The sequence below is a fragment of the Barbus barbus genome (assembly GCF_936440315.1).
Source record: "Barbus barbus genome assembly, chromosome: 46".
NCBI lineage: Eukaryota > Metazoa > Chordata > Actinopteri > Cypriniformes > Cyprinidae > Barbus > Barbus barbus.
This window is the reverse complement of record NC_136724.1, coordinates 6,256,166-6,276,389: the sequence shown is the minus strand read 5'-3', so window position 1 is coordinate 6,276,389 and position 20,224 is coordinate 6,256,166. Positions and strand designations below refer to the sequence as shown.

The 20,224-nt window shown below is 42.1% G+C and overlaps 1 protein-coding gene across 1 annotated transcript in view; it reads left to right on the top strand.

Annotated features, from left to right (window-relative positions):
- Window positions 1–9,026: 9,026 nt before the first annotated feature.
- LOC306865072 (A-type potassium channel modulatory protein DPP6-like) overlaps window positions 9,027–20,224 on the top strand; it is a 195,680-nt gene continuing 184,482 nt past the window's right edge. The window contains exon 1 of the mRNA XM_079409437.1: window positions 9,027–9,402. Within this exon, the coding sequence (XP_079265563.1) occupies window positions 9,346–9,402 (57 nt within the window). The 5' untranslated portion in view covers window positions 9,027–9,345. The remainder of the gene's footprint in view (window positions 9,403–20,224) is intronic.

The window sequence follows — 20,224 nt, the reverse complement described above, 5'->3', positions numbered from 1 at the left end:
CAGAAAGGAACAAATAATGTACAGTATGTGGAAAATAATGTGTTTTTTGAACCTTAAAGGCACAATATGTAAGTTTTCGCCGCTAGAGGGGGTGTATTCAAAACAAACAAAGAAACAAAGGCATAGTTTGATGACGCCATGACTGAGTGTGGAATCATGGGAGTTGGCATCTTCATCCCCGCAGCTGATGCAATCCGATGGGACTCGGGCAGAAATCATGTTCATAGATAAGCTAGTGTATTAAATATTTATTAACGTTGTAGTATGAAGCAGGGTCAGGCTGAAAGCCGTCGAAGAGAAACGAGGCCCCTGAACGAGCGTGAGACACGGCTCGAAAGCAGTGGAGCTTTTATTATGCCACAGTCGACCGCTTCCACTCCTTCCGGTCATGTGTATGTGGCTTAAAGCAGCGCTGTTTTAGATACATTTGAAAGTTCTGTTATAATGCTACTCTGTGCGGTCATAACCTGTCTAATAAAATGCATAACATATTAAAGCGTTTTTGGTGTTTCCATGTTTTCTACAAAACAAAATTGGAAATCGAGGGTGTATGATGTCATTGGCAGGCGACGCAATGACCAGAGACAAGTCACTATTAAAAAATTGCTATTTCTCTAGATTTAAACATTCTTCGAAACATTTAGGATGATGTAAGTACACAAGACAGCAAAATATATAATATTATTCTAGTGATTTTTGGATATTTTAATAAAAAAAAATCTTACATTTTGTGCTTTTAAACCACGTAAACACATTGCATTACACCAAATACACAAAATAATGTTCTTATTAGCAACGTCATATGACCCCTTTAAAGTGCTCATACATATCAGGCACACAATAAGGCAGCAAGCTTGAAAAGTTGATGCCGTCTTTAAAGTTCACCTAAAAAATGGAAATGTCATCAATTACTCATCCTTATGACATTCCCAACCTGTAAAACAAAAATAAATTATTTTGAAGAACTTTCAAGTGTCTTTTTTTCTCCATAAAATGAGTTCATGGTGACCATGTCTGTCAAGCTTAAAAAATGATGATGATAATAATAATAATGCTAATTATTATTATTATTATAACAATATGCTATATTTATGCTATCTGCATACAGATAAATTAAATTTAACATCTTCAGCTGAAAAGATTTTCATTGAAAAACTCCTTAAATTGCAATGTGTTCCTCATATAAAAATATTGTATGACTTCAGAACACTTACTGTATATACTGTGTAGTGCACAACTACTTTTGTTCATGTAAGATTATGAGTAAGGGACAAAATTAATCGTCCATGGCGGTTTGGATGCAAAATCACAAACTGAATGGTTAAAAATGACCTTTAATGGCCTGTCCACTGTGGTGGACACCATACATGGAAGGGTTAATTAATACTGTGCAAGCCATTGAAGGTGGCACTGGAGTTTAGTAATTAGGCTAGGGAATAATTTCATCCTGTCTGCCTTTGTTAGCCAGTTCATCTGTAATACTCTGCAAAATGTGTATTTAAAGACCTGCCAACCAAGGTCATCTATCATTTTCTGAATAGTTATTTGTCAGTATTATCAATACGGCTGTGTATACACTGCCCAGGTCCTACCGCAGCATAATAACATCTATTATGTGGCTAGCAGAGTGGCTGTATCCTTCAGCAAGTGCATGCTGCTGGCAACTGTTACCAAAACAAATGCCATTAGCTTGGAAGTGATTGATTTGCCGAGAAGATATCTTTCATTTCACCCATCACGGGGCTGAGGAAAAATAAGAGTTGATTTAGTAGTAGAGCAGAACTTGGATGGCAAAACTGTTGAATTTTGCCACAGTGAATGTGAGCTTGTGGGGTGGGGGGGGTTATTGTTGAACAGTCTGCTCAGCTTCACAATGACAAAATTATGTGTCCTTTTCCTCTCGAGGAACATTTGAATAACATATGTTAAGAGGGACAGTTTGTTGACATTGAACTTCCTGCTATTGAACTCCAAATACGTGTTGAGTACCAGCCCCTTTTTAATGCTGATGGACGGACCGTCGAGTTTGTGTTGCTCGGTATGCGTTTGGGCACATACAGGCTTCTCTGTTGTCTTTCGCTGGTGGGGGATAATGATAAAGCGCATTGTGCATATTCATTAAGAGACAGCGCTCCTGAGCCCGCAGCTCCACACTTGAAGGACATGAGCAAATCCACGCTGTGAGTTTTGGTTTTGGAATCAAATGACCTCTGATGATCAGATGCCTTTGGGGATTCCAGAATAATTTGCCTGGTGAAAAGAACACACTTTGCCTTGCCCTTAATTAACAGAGAAGGCAAAGCATGTTCGAAAAGCAGAACAGCAGAGACCTTGAGGAGAAATAAAAAGAGAATTAATTAACATTTTAGAATGGCGTACCAACTGGATTGTTCCGAACTGAACAATATTAATTAGACCTGAAACATTTGTCTGGTCAATTTTTATCCATGACAATGGATCATATTAATTTTATTAAGAATTGAAAATTGAACAAGGTATTTGATGATGTGTCTCCTCAGAATCACCAGACAAGCAAGAAATTATACAGGAATCTTTAGACACATTATTGCATTCTTGATTTTGGTAAATGGTCTTATTTCTGCATTCAGGTTTCCCACAATTTATGACCAACTTGCATAACTTTTCAATGACCTTAACAGTCATTTGAGATAATATTAAAATATCATTTGAAATCAGTCAGGTTGAATCATTCAGACTGATTTTTGAACTGAATTTGACTAATTCATAATAAGTCTAAATATCACATAATGCTGTAAAACAGTTTAGCACAAACTGGTTTGCTTATTATAAAAGGGATTCAACATTTTGCTGGCCGTCATTTTGACGGCGTTTCATTTCCAACTGGTTAGATTTATTTGAAAATTAAAATGATTTCTATATTATATCCATTCAAAAGACTACAAAAGCGATCCCAGTTCTGCATAAACCGTAGTGCAGTGCAGACTAAACTAAATGGATATTTGTGTCTATGGTTTGCTGGGCAATGCCGTCTTTGATTGGCCATCAAGAGCAGACTGCAGCCAATGGAAATGCTTCTCTATTGCTGCACATGCTGCTCCTCACAGCACAGATCGTGAAAGCAGACTGCAGTTTGTCATTCATTGTAACAAACAAAGTGTAGAAATAATAGATTCAGTTTGTAGTGTAGAGAGCTTCATTCACTAAAATAGAAGTTTGTGAGATCGCGATGAACTTAATGATTATAAAGAGTTTGAAAATGTGAAATTTAATTACTACAACAGATTTATACATTATTGATTTTATTCAAAAGTTAATATAAAGCGACTTACATTTTAGGAACACTTGTCTGATCTGTTGAGAACTATTTTGTTGATGAAATAAAGTCACAGCTGAGCCACTGCGCATCTCCAAGCAAACAGCGCTGTTTCAATTATGAATGAATCTTTGTTTTTGAACAAATCTAGTGAGTCAATGATTCTATGATCCATTCATAAAGAAAGTCACTTGCTTCATTCCATTAATGAATCAGCCGTTTGAACGAATCGATTAGATGAATGATTCAGTGACAGACTGTGACTTGCTGCCACCTACTGGGAGGTTCATTTTTAAAGTATCAATTTTAATTGTTTAATGTTTCTGTATTCAATCTCATAACATTGTTTTTATTAAATGTATTAATGCCACCTCTGAGTCTTGTTAAAAAGTCTGTAAATATTCCACATTTGTGCTCTTCTGCTCCGTGCAAAGATTAATTGTTGATGCTGATTTCAGGTCTTCCTGATTGTATCTTATTATTTTAAATGAATTTATTGTTTAATAATGTATTTATTTATTTTTTACAAAAAGTTAATAAATCTAATTTTGGCACAACATATGACATACATTTAATAAAGATAAAAATGGCATTACAAAGGTTAAAAAAATACTTTAAGGAGTCAAACATCATCTTATAATAGTAATTTAAATTTCTGTCATTGATCAGGTGTTCCTAATTTCTTTCTTTATTTTTTTAAGTAGAAGCACTAGTGCTCCTGAAAAGAAACGTAAGTGTAGAGTCCTTAAGAATGTAATGTTACCTTTTAAAACTAATTGAAAAGGTTTTTGCAAAGTGTAAACTATGAAATATAATCTACAAATCATGCAATACTGTACCGCTAAATAAGACGTGTTTTGAGGACTTAGCTAATCAGGCCAATGAGAGACAATCATTCTAATATTTTATGAAATCATTAGTTCATTTCACTAATCAATATTTTTTTGTTTGTTTTTTATTAAACACAAGAGGTCATTAATAATAATTATATTATAAGATGCACAAATTCAAACACAACGCATCTTTAATTTGGGCAGAATTGCAGGTGCCTGTCTTAATGTACAAGAAGGTTTAGAGAAAATATGACATAAGTTCTTAATAAATGTTTTCATAGATTATAAATGTTTTTATGATAAAATACATCCGAAAGGTAATCTAAAATTACCATTGTTAACCCCCCCCCCTCCAAGTTAGAGTCCCCCCAGTAAATATCGGCCATTTCCACCACTATAACTACAACAAATAAATGCCATGCATCTTCAAGTGGGTTGACCTTGGTGAAAAAGAGTGGAACTCCCCTATTCTCCATTCAAATCTATGTTGAAACTGTAGCTGTTCAACAGATACACAAACAAACAAATAAATGAAGTATGTTTATACAATAGGCCCTTTTCACAATGACGTCAGCTAACTTCCGCTTTTCCGCGAAGCAGTGGATCCGTACTTCCGTTATACCTTTACACCGGAGACTTGAAAATGAACTTGAAAAGCAACTTGAAATCTAAAGACGTACGCTAAGAATTAAGACTAATAATGTTAGTGTACTTACAGTCGAGTTCTTTTGCAAACGTTATTCTACATCTTTGCTTTAGATGGTTGGAAGGCTACCCTGCAGCAATGTTATAGATTTGCGTTCAGATTTGTATAACGTTTACGTCTCCACACAAAATATATAGCCTACTTAAAACCTTTTCACTTGTTATTTCGGTTTATTCCCTGGATAATTTATTTGATTTATTTCAGTTGCTGTTAATATTGTAATAGTGAGTACACTGTAAATTTTCATGCAAGTGTTGTTCTGCAATAAAAAAAGACAAATGTCGTAATTTGTTTTTTACTATTGGCAAAATTACATGGACACAAGTCATATTTTTTATAATAAATATTCTCATATTACAAGTTTCACATCCATAAATGCAAGTGGTCTGAAAAGAAACCCAGTATTATCCCGTTCAAGAATAAGAAACAGTGGACATAACATGGGCCTTTTTTCATAGATGTTTAGAAAATAGGAAGGAGGAAGTCAAGTGATGTCATCAGTGTGATTTTTACTTCAAAATAAATGATTTTTGTTAAAAGGTATAACACCAGTGACACAACTCCATGGGACCACAGTTTTCATTATACATTTTATCATATTTATTCAGCATTTTGTTTTATGCCATTTATATAATATATTTGATAGCTATGAATACATTATTGAATTTTAAATGGTAGAAAACATCTCAGGTTACGCATGTAACCATGGTTCCCTGAAGGGAACGAGATGCTGCGTCGAAATGCTAGGGGAACGTCTTCAGCGTGACCACGCTCTGAACCACGTGTGTAATCTGTCCAATGGATGGGCGAGATGTCATAGGCGGGTGACGTAATCAAACAAGAAGCATAAAAGCACGTGCAGTGAAACCGGCGTCAGCTTCTAGGAATGAAGCAAGCGCTCGCAGGGATGCCGGAAGTATGGCCTCGAGACGCAGCGTCTCGTTCCCTTCAGGGAACCATGGTTACTTGCGTAACCTGAGACGTTCCCTTCCAGGAACTCGAGCTGCGTCGAAACGCTAGGGGAACGAGATGCCCACGCTGCCAAGTCCCTGCCCTGTGTGTATCCCTCAGGAGCACAACAAGGGCGAGAAAGAAGGCCACGAGTGGCTAAAGTGGGCAGGGCCTGCGTCCCAAAGGCCAACTTCTGAGAGTGAGTCTTGATCCCAAAGAAGGGGGAGAGTAGAGGACTTGAGGCTATGGTATAGCATCCTGATCCACCTGATCGTCACCCGCCTATGACGTCTCACCCATCCATTGGACAGATTGAAGGCTGAAGACGTTCCCCTAGCGTTTCGACGCAGCTCGAGTTCCTGGAAGGGAAACCTGTTTTTGACCTCAAAATAAAGCTCTTTCATTGCTGTGGGGACAAGCAGTTTTGTGGTGCTTGGAATTCTTTATAATTAATTTAAAAACAAATATTGCCACATTGATGGCTCAAGAAGGTGTAATTGCTCAAACAATATATTGATTCATTTTAAAATATAAAGAAATTTTAACCCTAAAGTGTTTTTCAAGTGTAATATTTCTGTAAAGGCTAGGGACAGAAAAAATTACATTTCCATAGAATGACCCATTTATTTATTTATGAATTAAATTGTCATGTTTATCAAAATAAAGTGGAAAAATATAGACCCCATTTTATTGATATTTAAATAGTACAGGCTTATGTTGAATATCCTTGTACATACAGACGCTGTATGAAGCAGTACATAAATTACTGAATACTGTTACCACATGCAAATATCTAAAACTTATTTGACAAATATATCTAACAGCAATAAAGACATCAAACACTGCGCTATACCACTAGGCTCATTGTTGGAAAAGTAAATTGTTACTGTAAAAGCTACATTGTGATGATGAAAGCAGCTAGGCCTACTTTTAAAGCTACTCATAAGTTTTATGAGTATCACTGTTGGTGTATGTGTGCTGGATGTTAAGTACACACTGATTCCTATCCATTTAATTCCATTGAAATTGCCTGTAAACATTGTTTACCCACAGATCATAAGACTATTTTGTTATGAGGTGGAAAAAAAAATAAAAAAGTGAGGCAAAATGGCACAGTTTGAACGGATTCTACAATAATCCATTGCGGATCAACAGTATTGGGGGTAACGCATTACAAGTAACGCGAGTTACGTAATAATTAGGGCCGGGACTTTAACGCGTTAATTTAGATTAATTACACAAAAATAATGCGTTAAATTTTTTTAACGCATTTTAATCGCACTTATTTTTGCACCGCGGAACGTTTCTCACTGCATGAGTTTCGGCGGACCGATTATACTGGAGCACCAACTAGCGTAGGCTGTTTCTCAATTCCAAGAACGCAAAGAACGGACTTGCGTTCTCGTGGAGATCGGTCTTGCCAAGCTTCCTTGGAAGAACGAACTCGGAAGGACGCGAGAACACAGAACGCACACTTATGAGAACTGAGATGTACTGCGTTCTTGCTTAACTGACCGCATAGTCTCAGCATAAGCAGCGACCAATGAACAATAAATATTACAAAATGTCATAACTTATTAAAACATTTCATACTATTATAGATATTACTTTCATATAATTGTATTGTTTTATTTTACAGCGTTATATGTTTTACTGTTAAGATTCATTTTAATATGCCATTAAAAATGCAGACTTTCTCCGGGTCTTATAACTTTATTAAAATTAACCAAAACAAAACGATAAATGTTTACTTTCAACTTGAAGAGCCGTTAAGTATTTGTGAGAGCGACTTTAAAGCTTACAGGCTTCCGTACACCGGCCACCCACAGCGTTTTCTGGGATTTCTAACGGCTCGATTCTCTCAAGTCTGCACTCGATGCATCCTCAGTTTCAAGAACATATCCGGGCACTTTCATGCATCCTCTGTACTTGCGTTCTTGAGAATTGGAACTGAACTTCGACGGTTAATGATGACGTAGAACGAGAACACAAGCACGCAAGATCGCTGAAGAACGCATATTGAGAAACAGCCAAAAACAAACCACAGTGAACATGGACAAAGAAGCTGATGAGACCGCTTTGGTTGGCCCTGTGGATGGGAAATTTAAAAATCCATATAAAAAAACTTACTTCTCACTGTTCTCAGGTCAAATATTTATATGCGATTAAAATGCGATTAATTTCGATTAATTACTTACAAAGCCTCTAATTAATTAGATTAATTTTTTTAATCGAGTCCCGCCCCTAGTAATAATATTACTTTTTTCAAGTAACTAGTAAAGTAACGCATTACTTCTTAATTTACAAGAAAATATCTGAGTTACTTTTTCAAAAAAGTAACGCCAGTTACTTTTTCCCCATTTATTGACTGACAGTGCGCTGTGTGAGCATGCTGTTACTATAGATCTAAATGTGAATGTGCATGAATTCATCCCACTCGCAAAAAACAGATTTAGTATTCATCAAAATGAATTAAAACAGTGAAATACAAACTCAGAATATGACGCAAACGTGCAATAATTAAATATGCTAAACAACACAAATGTATCTAATCCCATTTTATTAACCAATGTCTTTGCTGCTGACCTTTGATGATCCAGTTCAACCATACTAATAAGCAAAAAGGACTTTAGATAAACTAACAATTGTACTTCATTGTTTTTTTATTGCCGAAGAGTGTTAAACCTTCTTATCCTGAGTTTTACTTTACAGACGTGAATTTACTTTTCCTTCACAAGATACAGGGCTTTTACATTTGAATTAATGTAATTTCTTGTATTAAAAACAATCAAGCCCTGCTCATATTTAAATAGTAACGCAAAAGTAACGTAACGCATTACTTTCCATAAAAAGTAGCTAAGTAACGTAATTAGTTACTTTTTTAGAGAGTAACGCAATATTGTAATGCATTACTTTTAAAAGTAACTTTCCCCAACACTGCGGATCAATAATGGCCAATGCGACTGTGGAAGACTACAAGCTGATCCTAACAGTTGCGAAATGAAAATACATTGCTTCATATTTGTAATATTTACAACAGCTAGAAAACACATTTTGAAAATATCTTATTCCCCTGGCTGTAGAACCTTATACATTAATACACATTCTGCAATATAATGACATAGTGTCATATACGAACAGGAAACAGGAAAAAGAAAAAGAAAAAAGAAAACTAATGTACGCACACACTTACCACCTTTTTTCGTTTGCTAAAGCTTCAGGCAGAAGGTGAAAAGGCGGCAGTCACGCGCGTGTGTGCGCGGAGGCGGGGGTGAAAAAGGCGGCAAGCGCGTGAAGGGAGAAGAGAACAGCTCGTCAGCGCTGCACTCGTAGTCTACCGGTTTCCAGGCAGTGATCGGTGCTCACTGTGTCCGTTTTCTTTCTCTGTGTAATTTAGCAAAAGTGGCGCACCAGTCCTCTGAGGAACGACTCTAAAGATCAAATCTCACGTCTCTCTGGGATTTTGCTGCATTTTTCCCTTCAGCATCTTCTCTCTGTGTAACCGTCAGCGGTCTCGTCACAAACTGAATGTCTCTTGCTGTCTGTGGTAATTTGTTATCATGACCACAGCAAAGGAGTCAAATATATCGACCAAAGCAGCTCAACAGCAAGATCAGGTACTGAAGTGATTTATTATTATTATTTTTTTTTTACTGGACAGAGATATAGATACTTTATTAATTTCAAGAGGTAAATTGTTTTAGCTGAACGTGAGGTGATTTGTAAATCGGACAGAAAAGGTTTTATCTGCTGCATTGTTTTAAATGTTTTATGTAGCCTAAGCACCAGAAATTATTGATAGAAGATTTGACCATTAATGAACGTATAGCGATTAGCTGAAAGCCCACCGGTTTAAAGTGATCAGTTTCTGTCAGCTGGAAGTTTACATTCATACCTGCGTATAATAATTCTGATTTTCACAGTACTTTTAATTGGAAAGATTCTTAAAGTAAATTTAATTTCCTAACATTACCAAGATAGCTGATATAATATTAATTAAATGACTATTAATGATAACATATTGTCAGAATTCCTTTTAAATTATTATTATTATTATATTTTTGTGTGTCCCTCACATATTGTCTGTTTCCTGTCCAAACAACCCCCCCCCCCCCCCAAAAAAAAAAAAAACTTTTCCTCATAGTTATATATATATATATATATATATATACAGTATATATATATATATATTATTGACAAAAAAAAAAACTAATGATGATGACCAGAGATCATATTTGCCACAGTATGGTTTTGTAATGATATAATATTTCTTCTTTCCCAGTGTGAATGTGGTGGCTTCCACCATTGCTGTGAAGAATCACTCTCAAAATAGTAGCTTGACTACCCCAACAGTGAATGTCGGTGCTTGATTTCAAGAGAGAAAGAGTGGAAGTAGGTACAGAATCAGCCACAGGCAATACTGACAGGAACAAAGTGCAGTCCAGGAAAAGCAGTGTGAAAGGTGGGAGTCCCGTTAGAGACAGCAGAGAGCGAGGGCAGGTGAACACGTCAAGGGCAGGCAAACTTTGACAACAGGAATGGTAGATTTTCTGTTCTTCTACTGTTTCCCAAAGGAAATAATCACCCAAGAGCAAAGTTGAGATTTACATAAAAAGTCATGCAGAATATGTATACAGTTTAAACATGCCCATAATAATTAGGCCTGTCAATTTAACAGGTTAATGTAGTGGCAGTTATAAAAGGATGCACAACAACAGGATGTAATCATGTCCCATAACCTGATTCTATAATGGATTTTCCTGCCATTGGAGCAGTTCAAACTTGAAGTACACCCTTCATGTTTTTGTGAGTCTACAGTTAGATATTCGTGTTCAAAAACAGCTTGCTGAATTGCAGCTTAAACTACTTCTTAGTTGATAGTGTCTTAACTCATGTCACTAGATGCTGATAATGATAAAACACAAAAGAACAGACAAAGGTGTGAAACTCAATGTGTATGAGGACCAACAAATAGAAAACAGCACAAGCTGAAGTCTTACTGGGACAAATTGACTCACTCGATTGTAAAATAGATTACTGTGAGGCCTGTGATGAACTTTTATTTGTCTGCCAGAACAATGTGCTCTCTTTCAGTTCTTCATATTTATTTCCGGGCTTTTTTTTGCGACTAACTGACATTTAATTGATTAATTAAGAATACAGCATCAATTGACTGCCATAATAATGAAGTGCAAAAACAGACTGTTCCTATGCCGCCACATTTTTTTTTTCTAGTTGCAGTTTGGTTTAATGGAGAAGTAATAGCATTTTGAGGATAGAGGGAGAAAGCTGCTAATGTAGCTGTGCAAAAGGGAGTAATGCAGCAGCAAAATCTTTAACCATTTATCAGTGATGCCTTTGAGCATGCTCACATACAGACCTGAACATGCTGGCACAGTCATACTTTCTCTTGGAACTGTTTCGTATGTATGATACAAGAAGATTCAGCATCTAGTAATTCCTTGTCTGTCCCCAGTGAATGCTGAAATGTGTTGTCACAAAATAAAGCCAGTCAGGGGTGTGTTTCCCATACTGCAACGTAGCTTGCTGCTTAACTACCATAGTACGATGCTTCATTGGGGAAAATAAGCTAGTCATGAACTTTTCCCTAAACTGTAGTGACTTTTTTGCACATCAGTCATTCGAACAATGTTGATTCAATAATGTTGGACTATCATTAAGGACATCACGCAGGTGGTAAAGTAATAACTTCGGCTAATTAATTGGTTTGAGAATGCATGAATGTCAGATTATTGCTGTACATAAATACTGTTTATGAGGACTACTATTTCTGTTCTCCACTGTTTCACTTTTTCAAAAGTTGTTTTATTAAAATGCAGTTCCCTTCCAGGAACTTCGAGCTGCGTCGGAACGCATATGGGAACGCCTTCAGCGTGACCAGGCTCTGAATATGATGTGTAATCAGTCAAACAAGGGCGAGGCGTCACGGGCGGGGTGACGTCACGACCAGGAAGTATAAAAGCACGTGTGGCGGAGCCGGCGTCAGCTTTTTGTCATTCAGCGAAGCGCTCTGTGTGTGTCAGTCTTATTTACTGTTGTTTGTCCTAGTTTTTTAAGTGGAAAGCATTCAGTATCATGCCAAAGCCAAGGGAAAGCTCAGGGGTGAAGCTTTCAGACCACGTTTTAAGTCGTGTGTGAATCCTTGCCCTCGCTATATCACGGGCGAGGACACACACGATTTGTGCGTGGTCTGCCTGGGTGCGGAGGACGCAGAATCGGCTCTCGAGGGAGCCAATTGCCCTCATTGTGAGCGGCTTTCACTGCGTACTCTCCGCACCCGGAGGGCTCTCTTCGAGAAGGGAGCCTTCGCGAGCTCCCCACGCGGTGCCAGTCCCGCTGCTGCCGAGGCAGAGCGGCGGCTGCACTCGTGGGGCTCGCAGGCTGATCTGGCTGGCGAGTGTGAGACGGGCATGTCCTTATCTCCTCCCGTATCCGCCAGATCTGGTGCCCCGTCTCTCGGTGTGGAAGCGGTCTCTTCCCCCGAGACGAGGGCTCAATGCTTCGTCTCTCTTCCTCTGAGGAGGTTGATGTGACGAGCATTCACGAGGTTTTGCCGCCTCTGTCGACCCAATATGATGTAACTATGAGCTTTGTAAGCTGCAGTGTTTGCACAAGCACAAAGAGAAAAATAAGCCGGTCCCGCTTCTGCCGTAAAAAAGAGAGAAAAAAAGGCAGAGCGGCGGCTGCGCTCGTGGGGCTTGCAGAGAAAAAAAAAAGAAAAAGGCTGATCTGGCTGCGAGAGTCAGACGGGCATGTCCCTATCTACTCCCGCGCCTGATCTGGCGCCCCGTCTCTCGGTTCGGAAGCGGCCTCTTCCCCCCGAGACGAGGGCTCAACGCTTCGTCTCTCTTCCTCTGAGGAGCTTGATGTGACGAGCGTTGACAAGGTTTCGCCGCCTCTCTCGCCCTAGTGTGAGGAGCTACTTCTACACAGGAGCCTTCCGTTTTCCCCGATCTCCTCACCGAGGTGGCGAGATCGCGGGTGAAATGTCCCGGCCATTCGTTCCCGCGGGAACTGAATGAGCGCGGGTACGCGGCGATGCCGCGGGTTGAACAGACGCTTGGGAGTTATCTGTCTCCCTCTACGGCATCGCCTTTGAAGGCTCCTGCTCTGCTTACAACATCTTTGGTGGGCAGAGGGTATGCGCGCTCTCTAAACTCAGGTGGCTGCTGGGCGGGCGCAGCCTCCTCCGCATACCAGCTCCTCGCGCGAAAGGTCCTGACGGGCGAGCCCCAGGACCGCGGAGGGCGACCCCTACTGGGGTGGAGCGGCTTGCACCGCGGCACACGGTGACCGTCTCCCCTCGGTGCCTTCCGGGGATTTGTCTGTCAACCCTGCATTTCCAGGGCACAGCAGGTCCCAGCGAGTGTTACTCTCAGGTTCTTCCGCCTGTGATTTCAGCGGGCCTGAGAAACTCGCCTCAGCCACCGGATCACGCATCTCGTTCCGGTGCGCTGCATCGAGACAGCGGTCTGGCCGCTTCTCTGAACCCAGAGGTTGGTCTCGAGAGACTGATTCCCTTAGTAGATCATTGGGCAGCGAGCTGCCGAATGTGTCTCTTTGAGTCCTGCCTTGCAGGGTCTGGTTCGTTCAGAGGTCCTGACGGGTGAGCCCCAGGACTACGGAGGACGACCCCTACTGGGGTGGAGCGGCTTACACCGCGGTTCACGGTGACCGTCTCCCCTCGGTGCCCTCCGGGGATTTGTCTGTCAACCCTGCAGTTCCAGGGCACAGCAGGTCCCAGCGAGTGCTTTTCTCAGAATTCCCCGCCGGTAGTTACTGCGGGCCTGAGAAACTCGCCTCAATTGCCAGATTTCGCGTCTCCCTCCAGAGCTCCGCAGCGAGACAGCGGTCTGGCCGTTTCTCTGACACCAGAGGTCAGTCTCGAGAGACTGATTCCCTTAGTAGATCATCTGGCAGCAACTGCCGGATGTGTCTCTTTGGGTCCTGCGGACGGTAGAGAATGGTTATTCCATCCAGTTCGATGGGCCAACCCCGCTGTTCAATGGGGTTTTGCGTGACTGCAGTCCGCCCCGAGCAGGCTCTGGTTCTGGAACAAGAAGTCGATACTTTGCTGAGGAAGGAAGCCATCGAGTTGGTTCCTCCTCACGAAGTCAACGCCGGCTGCTACAGCCGGTACTTCATTGTTCCAAAGAAGGATGGGGGGCTGAGGCCCATACTGGATTTGAGTCTTCTGAACCGCTCAGCCAGAAAGCTGAAGTTCAAGATGCTCACTGTCAGGCAGATCGTGTCTCAAATCAGGTCCGAGGACTGATTTGTCACGACAGACCTCAAAGATGTCTATTTCCATGTACCCATCCTTCCCTCTCACAGGGAGTTCCTGAGGTTCGCTTTCGGGGGCAAAGCGTATCAGTATCGGGTTCTTCCCCTCGGCCTAGCACTCTCACCCTGCACTTTCACCAAGTGTGTGGATGCGGCACTGGTCCCGTTGCGACTGCAGGGCATCCGCATACTCAATTATATCGACGGTTGGTCGATCCTCGCTCTATTAGAGTGGGCGGCGATTCGGCATCGAGGTGTCGTTCTCGCCCACATGAAAGATTTGGGGGTTAAGACTAAACGCCGGGGAAAGTGTGCTTTCTCCAGCTCAGAGAACCACTTATCCAGGTGTAGCACGGCAGTTGAGAGTGTGAGAAGGCCAGCCATTCACTGTCAAGCAGTTTCAGAGACTGCTTGGGCTCATGGCAGCTGCGTCCAGCGTGATTCCTTCTGGCCTGCTGTACATGAGGCCCCTACAGGGGAAGTCGTGGCCTAATGGTTAGAGAACTGGACTCGTGATCCAAAGGTTGCGGGTTCGAGTCCCCGGCCGGCAGGAATTGTAGGTGGGGGAGTGAATGTCCAGCGCTCTCTCCACCCTCAATACCACGACTGAGGTGCCCTTGAGCAAGGCACCGAACCCCCAACTGCTCCCCGGGCGACGCAGCATAAATGGCTGCCCACTGCTCCGGGTGTGTGTTCACGGTGTGTGTGTGTTCACTGCTGTGTGTGTGCACGTTGGATGGGTTAAATGCAGAGCACGAATTCCGAGTATGGGTCACCATACTTGGATGAATGTCACTTCACTTTCACTTTCACTACAGTGGTGGCTCAAGACCAAGGGGGTCTCCCTGAGGGGAGACTCGCTCCGCGCTGTCAAAGTGTCACGCCGCTGTCCGTGCCTTAGACATGTGGAGGAATCCTTGGTTCTTGTCCCGGGACCCGGTGCTGGGAGCTCCTTGTCGCCGCGTCTCGCTAGCGACGGACGCTTCCCTCACCGGTTGGGGTGCGGTCATGAGTGGCCACACTGCCCGCGGTCTGTGGAGTGGTCGCCACCTGACGTGGCATATCAACCAGCTAGAGATCCTAGCTGTGTTCCGTGCGCTCAAGCACTTCCTCCCAGACCTAAGAGATCACCACGTGCTGGTGCGCACCGACAGCATGGCAGTGGTCTCTTACATCAATCACCAAGGAGGTCTGCGGTTGCGCCCCTTGTATAAGCTGGCACACCAGATCCTTGTGTGGTCCCAGGGCAAGCTCCTATCACTGAGAGCTGTGCACATTCACACACCCCGAGGGGTGAAGCAGATGTGGAAGGTTTTTGGCCAGGCACAGGTGGACCTCTTCGCCACTCGAGAGTCAGCGCAATGTCCCCTCTGGTTCCTCTAGCTCCTCCGGGACTGGACGCTATGGTACAGACGTGGCCAAGGCTTCGTCTGTACGCCTTCCCCCCGATCGCTCTGCTCCCTGGAGTTCTGGCGAGAGTGCGCCGGGACGAGGTCAGTCTACCGTTGGTAGCGCCGTTCTGGCCGGCCGAGTATGGTTCTCAGACCTGATATCTCTCCTCGACGGCACTCCGGGGGAAGTGCCCGTCAGGAGGGACCTCCTCTCACAGGCCGGGGGCACCGAGGTGCACCCTCGCCCGGAGTTATGGAAGCTGTGGGTGTGGCCCCTGAGGGGGCACAGCTCATAGCTTCCGGTCTGTCAACCGAGGTTGTCGAGACCATCCTTCAATCCAGAGCTCCCTCTACGAGGAAACTGTACGCCTTGAAGTGGAGGCTCTTCACTTCTTGGTGCGGGGACCGCCAGCTCGACCCAGTCAACTGCCCCGTTAGTGCAGTACTGGAGTTCCTGCAGGCCCGTTTCTCCGCAGGGGTAACCCATTCCACTGTTAAGGTCTACGTGGCAGCTATTTCGTCATACCACGCCCTTATCGGTGGCCAGTCAGTGGGTAGACACCCCCTAGTTACACGTTTCCTCCGCGGTGCGCTGAGGCTGAGGCCTCCGGTACGATCTCGCGTCCCTATGTGGGATCTGGCTGTGGTTCTGGAGGCTCTGTGCAATGCACCTTTCGAGCCCATTCAGGATATAACTGAGAGACTCCTCACTATCAAGACCATTTTCTTATTGGCTATCACCTCTCTGAGGAGGGTGGGTGACCTTCAGGCCCTGACTACGGCCTCTATTCACTTTGCGCCCGGTTCGGTGAAAGTATTCCTCTACCCCCGCGTGGGGTATGTTCCGAAGGTCCCATCGGTCGTTCCACAGCCGGTCGTACTGCAGGCCTTCTGTCCTCCTCCCTTCGGGGAGCCAGACCAGGAGAAGCACAACCGTATGTGTCCAGTGCGAGCACTAGACGCATACATCCACAGGTCCTCCCTGTGGAGAAAGTCGGACCAGCTGCCCGTGTGCTATGGTCCGCCTAGGAGGGGTCTTCCTGCTACGAAGCCCTCTCTTAGTAGGTGGATTGTGGGTGCCATGGCTTTGGCATACGAGGCCTCTGAGCTCCCCCCGCCGGTGGGAGTCAGAGCGCACTCAACCCGAGGTGTGGCGGCCTCCAAGGCCTTCTGGGCAGGTGTTCCATGCAGGACATCTGCAACGCAGCTGGGTGGTCCACGCCCCTGACTTTCGTTAGGTTCTATGACCTCGACATCCGAGCCACTCCCGTTCCCATATGTGTTCCGACGCAGCGTCTCTTTCCCTTCAGGGAACCATGGTTACATACGTAACCTGAGACGGTTCCCTCTTATATTGTACTTTGTGGTTCCTCTGGGGTACTAGAGCACATTCATATCTGCGAACCTTCAAAAACACCACTTTCATTCTCTTGACATTTTACCAGACATTGAATGCTATTCGTTTATGCAATAAAAGATAAAGCTTGTACTGAATGTTACAGTTTGCTTATGATCTATGCAAGTTCACATCAAGAAACTTCTTGTAATCACAGGTCGAGATCTGTGGTTCTGACCACATAATTTTGCGATGCAGTTTGCAAATATTTATTGGAAATATGATCTTGAGAAATACAGAATCATTGAATGCTAAAACCTGCTTGAATGATATGAATGATAAACCATGGCTCTCATGCCATGCACGGAACTGCAACTGATGAGCATAAAACTAAGAAAATAAATTTTCACGATTTTCTTCATGCTTTTTATAAACGATTTGTCATAATGTGTCTTTTTTAAACTTACATGATCAGTCTCTTTTTGTCCATGTTGGATGTTTCTGTAGATGAGAAGCACTACTTTGGTCCAATAAATTGGAAAAGGCTACCTGAGGCAATGCGGCAATATAGAAACCAAGTACCTGCAAAATGTATTGCTTGCCATGTTGTGCCTGGTTAGGACAAAACCGTGGACAGACATGGAATAGATACCTTTTATTGCTTTTAGCAACCTTAATGATGTAAAAAATGTGCACAACTTGCCAGGCCATGTCTCGGACTACATTATTATTGTGAGGATTTAAAAATACATTAAACAACAGACCTAGAGGGTATAAGTATTTTGTATACATTCAAACACGCATAATCATAAACACATCAATTCATGCTTGTCTGTGGCCAAAAGATGGATCCAATTATCCAGTAATGTGTGGTAGATCACACTGATGTATAGGCCGGGACGAGATATGCTCTCCTGGCACTGCTACAGGAACAAGGCTGTTTCAGCCTAATCACACACACAAACACATAAACACACACTCATGAATGCATTTATCCGATAGCTCATACTCGCACACACACAAACAGCCCCTGTCCCGCTCGAGCCTTGTGTGTGAGTGACCATTTATTTCCTTAAATTCATAAACCTGCAAAATCACCATCACTCACAAGACAAATGCCAGCTGCCAGTGGGTGGTGGTGCAAATGGTAGGACAAAATAAGATTATAATAGTGCGTCACTTTGAGGTGACAGGCGGATTTTTCTAAATCTCAGCAAAATGTCTTTTATGAGGTTTTATGAGCATACAGCCGAGTGGTGTTGGTGTCCAGAAGTGATGGGTTTAAGTCTGTTTCATATCAATTGCATAAACAAATGTAGGTGTACAAACCATTTTTGCTGAGCTTTGTGCAGTGTGCAGAATTTCTTTGTAGTCTTGGATAATTTTATTTATAAGGCTGCTCAGTTTCAAGAAAAACTAAAGGGGAATGTTCACCCAAAAATGAAAATTGTGTCATCATTTACTCACCCTTGAGCCTTCTTTCTTCTGTTAAACACAAAACAAGATATTTTGAAGAATGTGGGTAAACAGTTGTTGGTCAGTATTATGGAAGTCTTCGGGGACCAACAACTGTTTACCTACATTCTTTAAAATATCTTCTGTTTACCTACATTCTTTAAAATATCTTGTGTTTACCCACATTCTTTAAAATATCCCACTGACTTTAAAACATTCTTTAAAAAATCCCACTGAGGGGGGAAAAAAATCTGTGGAAGTCAGTGGGGAGCAGAAACTGCTGTTTGGTTGCCCACATTCTTCAAAATATTTTCTTTTGTGTTCAGAATAAGAAAAAATCATACAGTTTTAAAGCAACTTGAGGGTGAGTAAATGATGACAGAATTTTAGTTTTTGGGTGAACTGTCCCTTTAAGCAATATATGTTATATATAGATATGTTTTAACTTCGATTGGATTTGATGTTTGTATTCTGATGTTATCATGTGTTTCCATATAATTAATTTAATTTGTGTATAAAAAAAGCTAAAGTAAGCACATACACTATATTGGCAAAAGTATTGGGTCACCCTCTTCTTTTTTTTTATATTTTATTTTTTTAAAGGATAAGGATAACAGCAGAACTTGGTAAACAGGTCACCTTTGCATCTTTACATAGGTCTTGTTAACAGGTACATACAGAGGTCAAATTGCAAAACAAAGAGATAAACACAATCCATTTTTCCCAGTATTGAGAGTATGTGTCCATCCGTAAATTTAATGCGAAAGTGATTCTCTCCATATTTTGAACACTGGTTACAATGTCCAACCATTCAGACTTTGTTGGGGGATCAGACTGGAGCCACTTTCGTGTTACAGCTTTCTTGCTGGTTGCTAATAATATCTTTAATAAGTATTTTTCTCTCACCGTCAAATGAGCCGGTAAGTTCCCCAAGTAAATTGTAGAAAAGGAATAATCAATTGCATCATCAAAAATATTGTATATTACTTGTGTTACCTCCCGCCAGTATGGCTGAATGATTGGGCAGTTCCAAAATACATGAAAGTGATCTGCTAGTTGTTCCCCACATTTCCTCCAGCACAAACCACTACCCGTCACTACTACCATTCTGAATAGACTTTAACTTGGGGGTTATAAAGTATCTAATAAGATTCCTCCAGCAGAATTCTCTCCACATACCGGAACTAGTAGAAGTAGCCTGAACAGAACAGATATTTAACCACTCTTCCTCTGAAATAGCAAGACTGGCTTCTTTCTCCCATTTTAATCTTACCTCCCTAGTTGAGTGTTCTTTATTGGATTGAATACATAAATAAAGTTTTGAGACAAGTTTCCTATTATCCTTATTTTTATAAACATCAATAAATAAATCTACTAAATTAGGTTTATGTTTCTCCAAATATCTTATTTCACTGTTGAAATAAGTTCTGGTTTGAAGATACCTAAAAAAATCACATTTTTCCAGGCCATACATATTAGAGATATCCTGATAACTATCTAATTCACCCTTTGAGGAAATTGAACCAAAAGTAGTGATGCCAAGTCTATACCAAGATTGAAACCTCCCATCAGACATTGCTGGTTTAAATTCAGGGTCAAAGGAGACCCATCTCAGTAGTCTTGACTGTCTTTCAAGTAATGGGTCACTTTCTTCTAATGAACATGTTTGACTACTTTAGTGAAGTGAAGTGAAGTGACATTCAGCCAAGTATGGTGACCCATACTCGGAATTCGTGCTCTGCATTTAACCCATCCAACGTGCACACACACAGCAGTGAACACACACACACCGTGAACACACACCCGGAGCAGTGGGCAGCCATTTTATGCTGCAGCGCCCGGGGAGTAGTTGGGGGTTCAGTGCCTTGCTCAAGGGCACCTCAGTCGTGGTATTGAGGGTGGAGAGAGCGCTGGATATTCACTCCCCCCACCTACAATTCCTGCCGGCCGGAG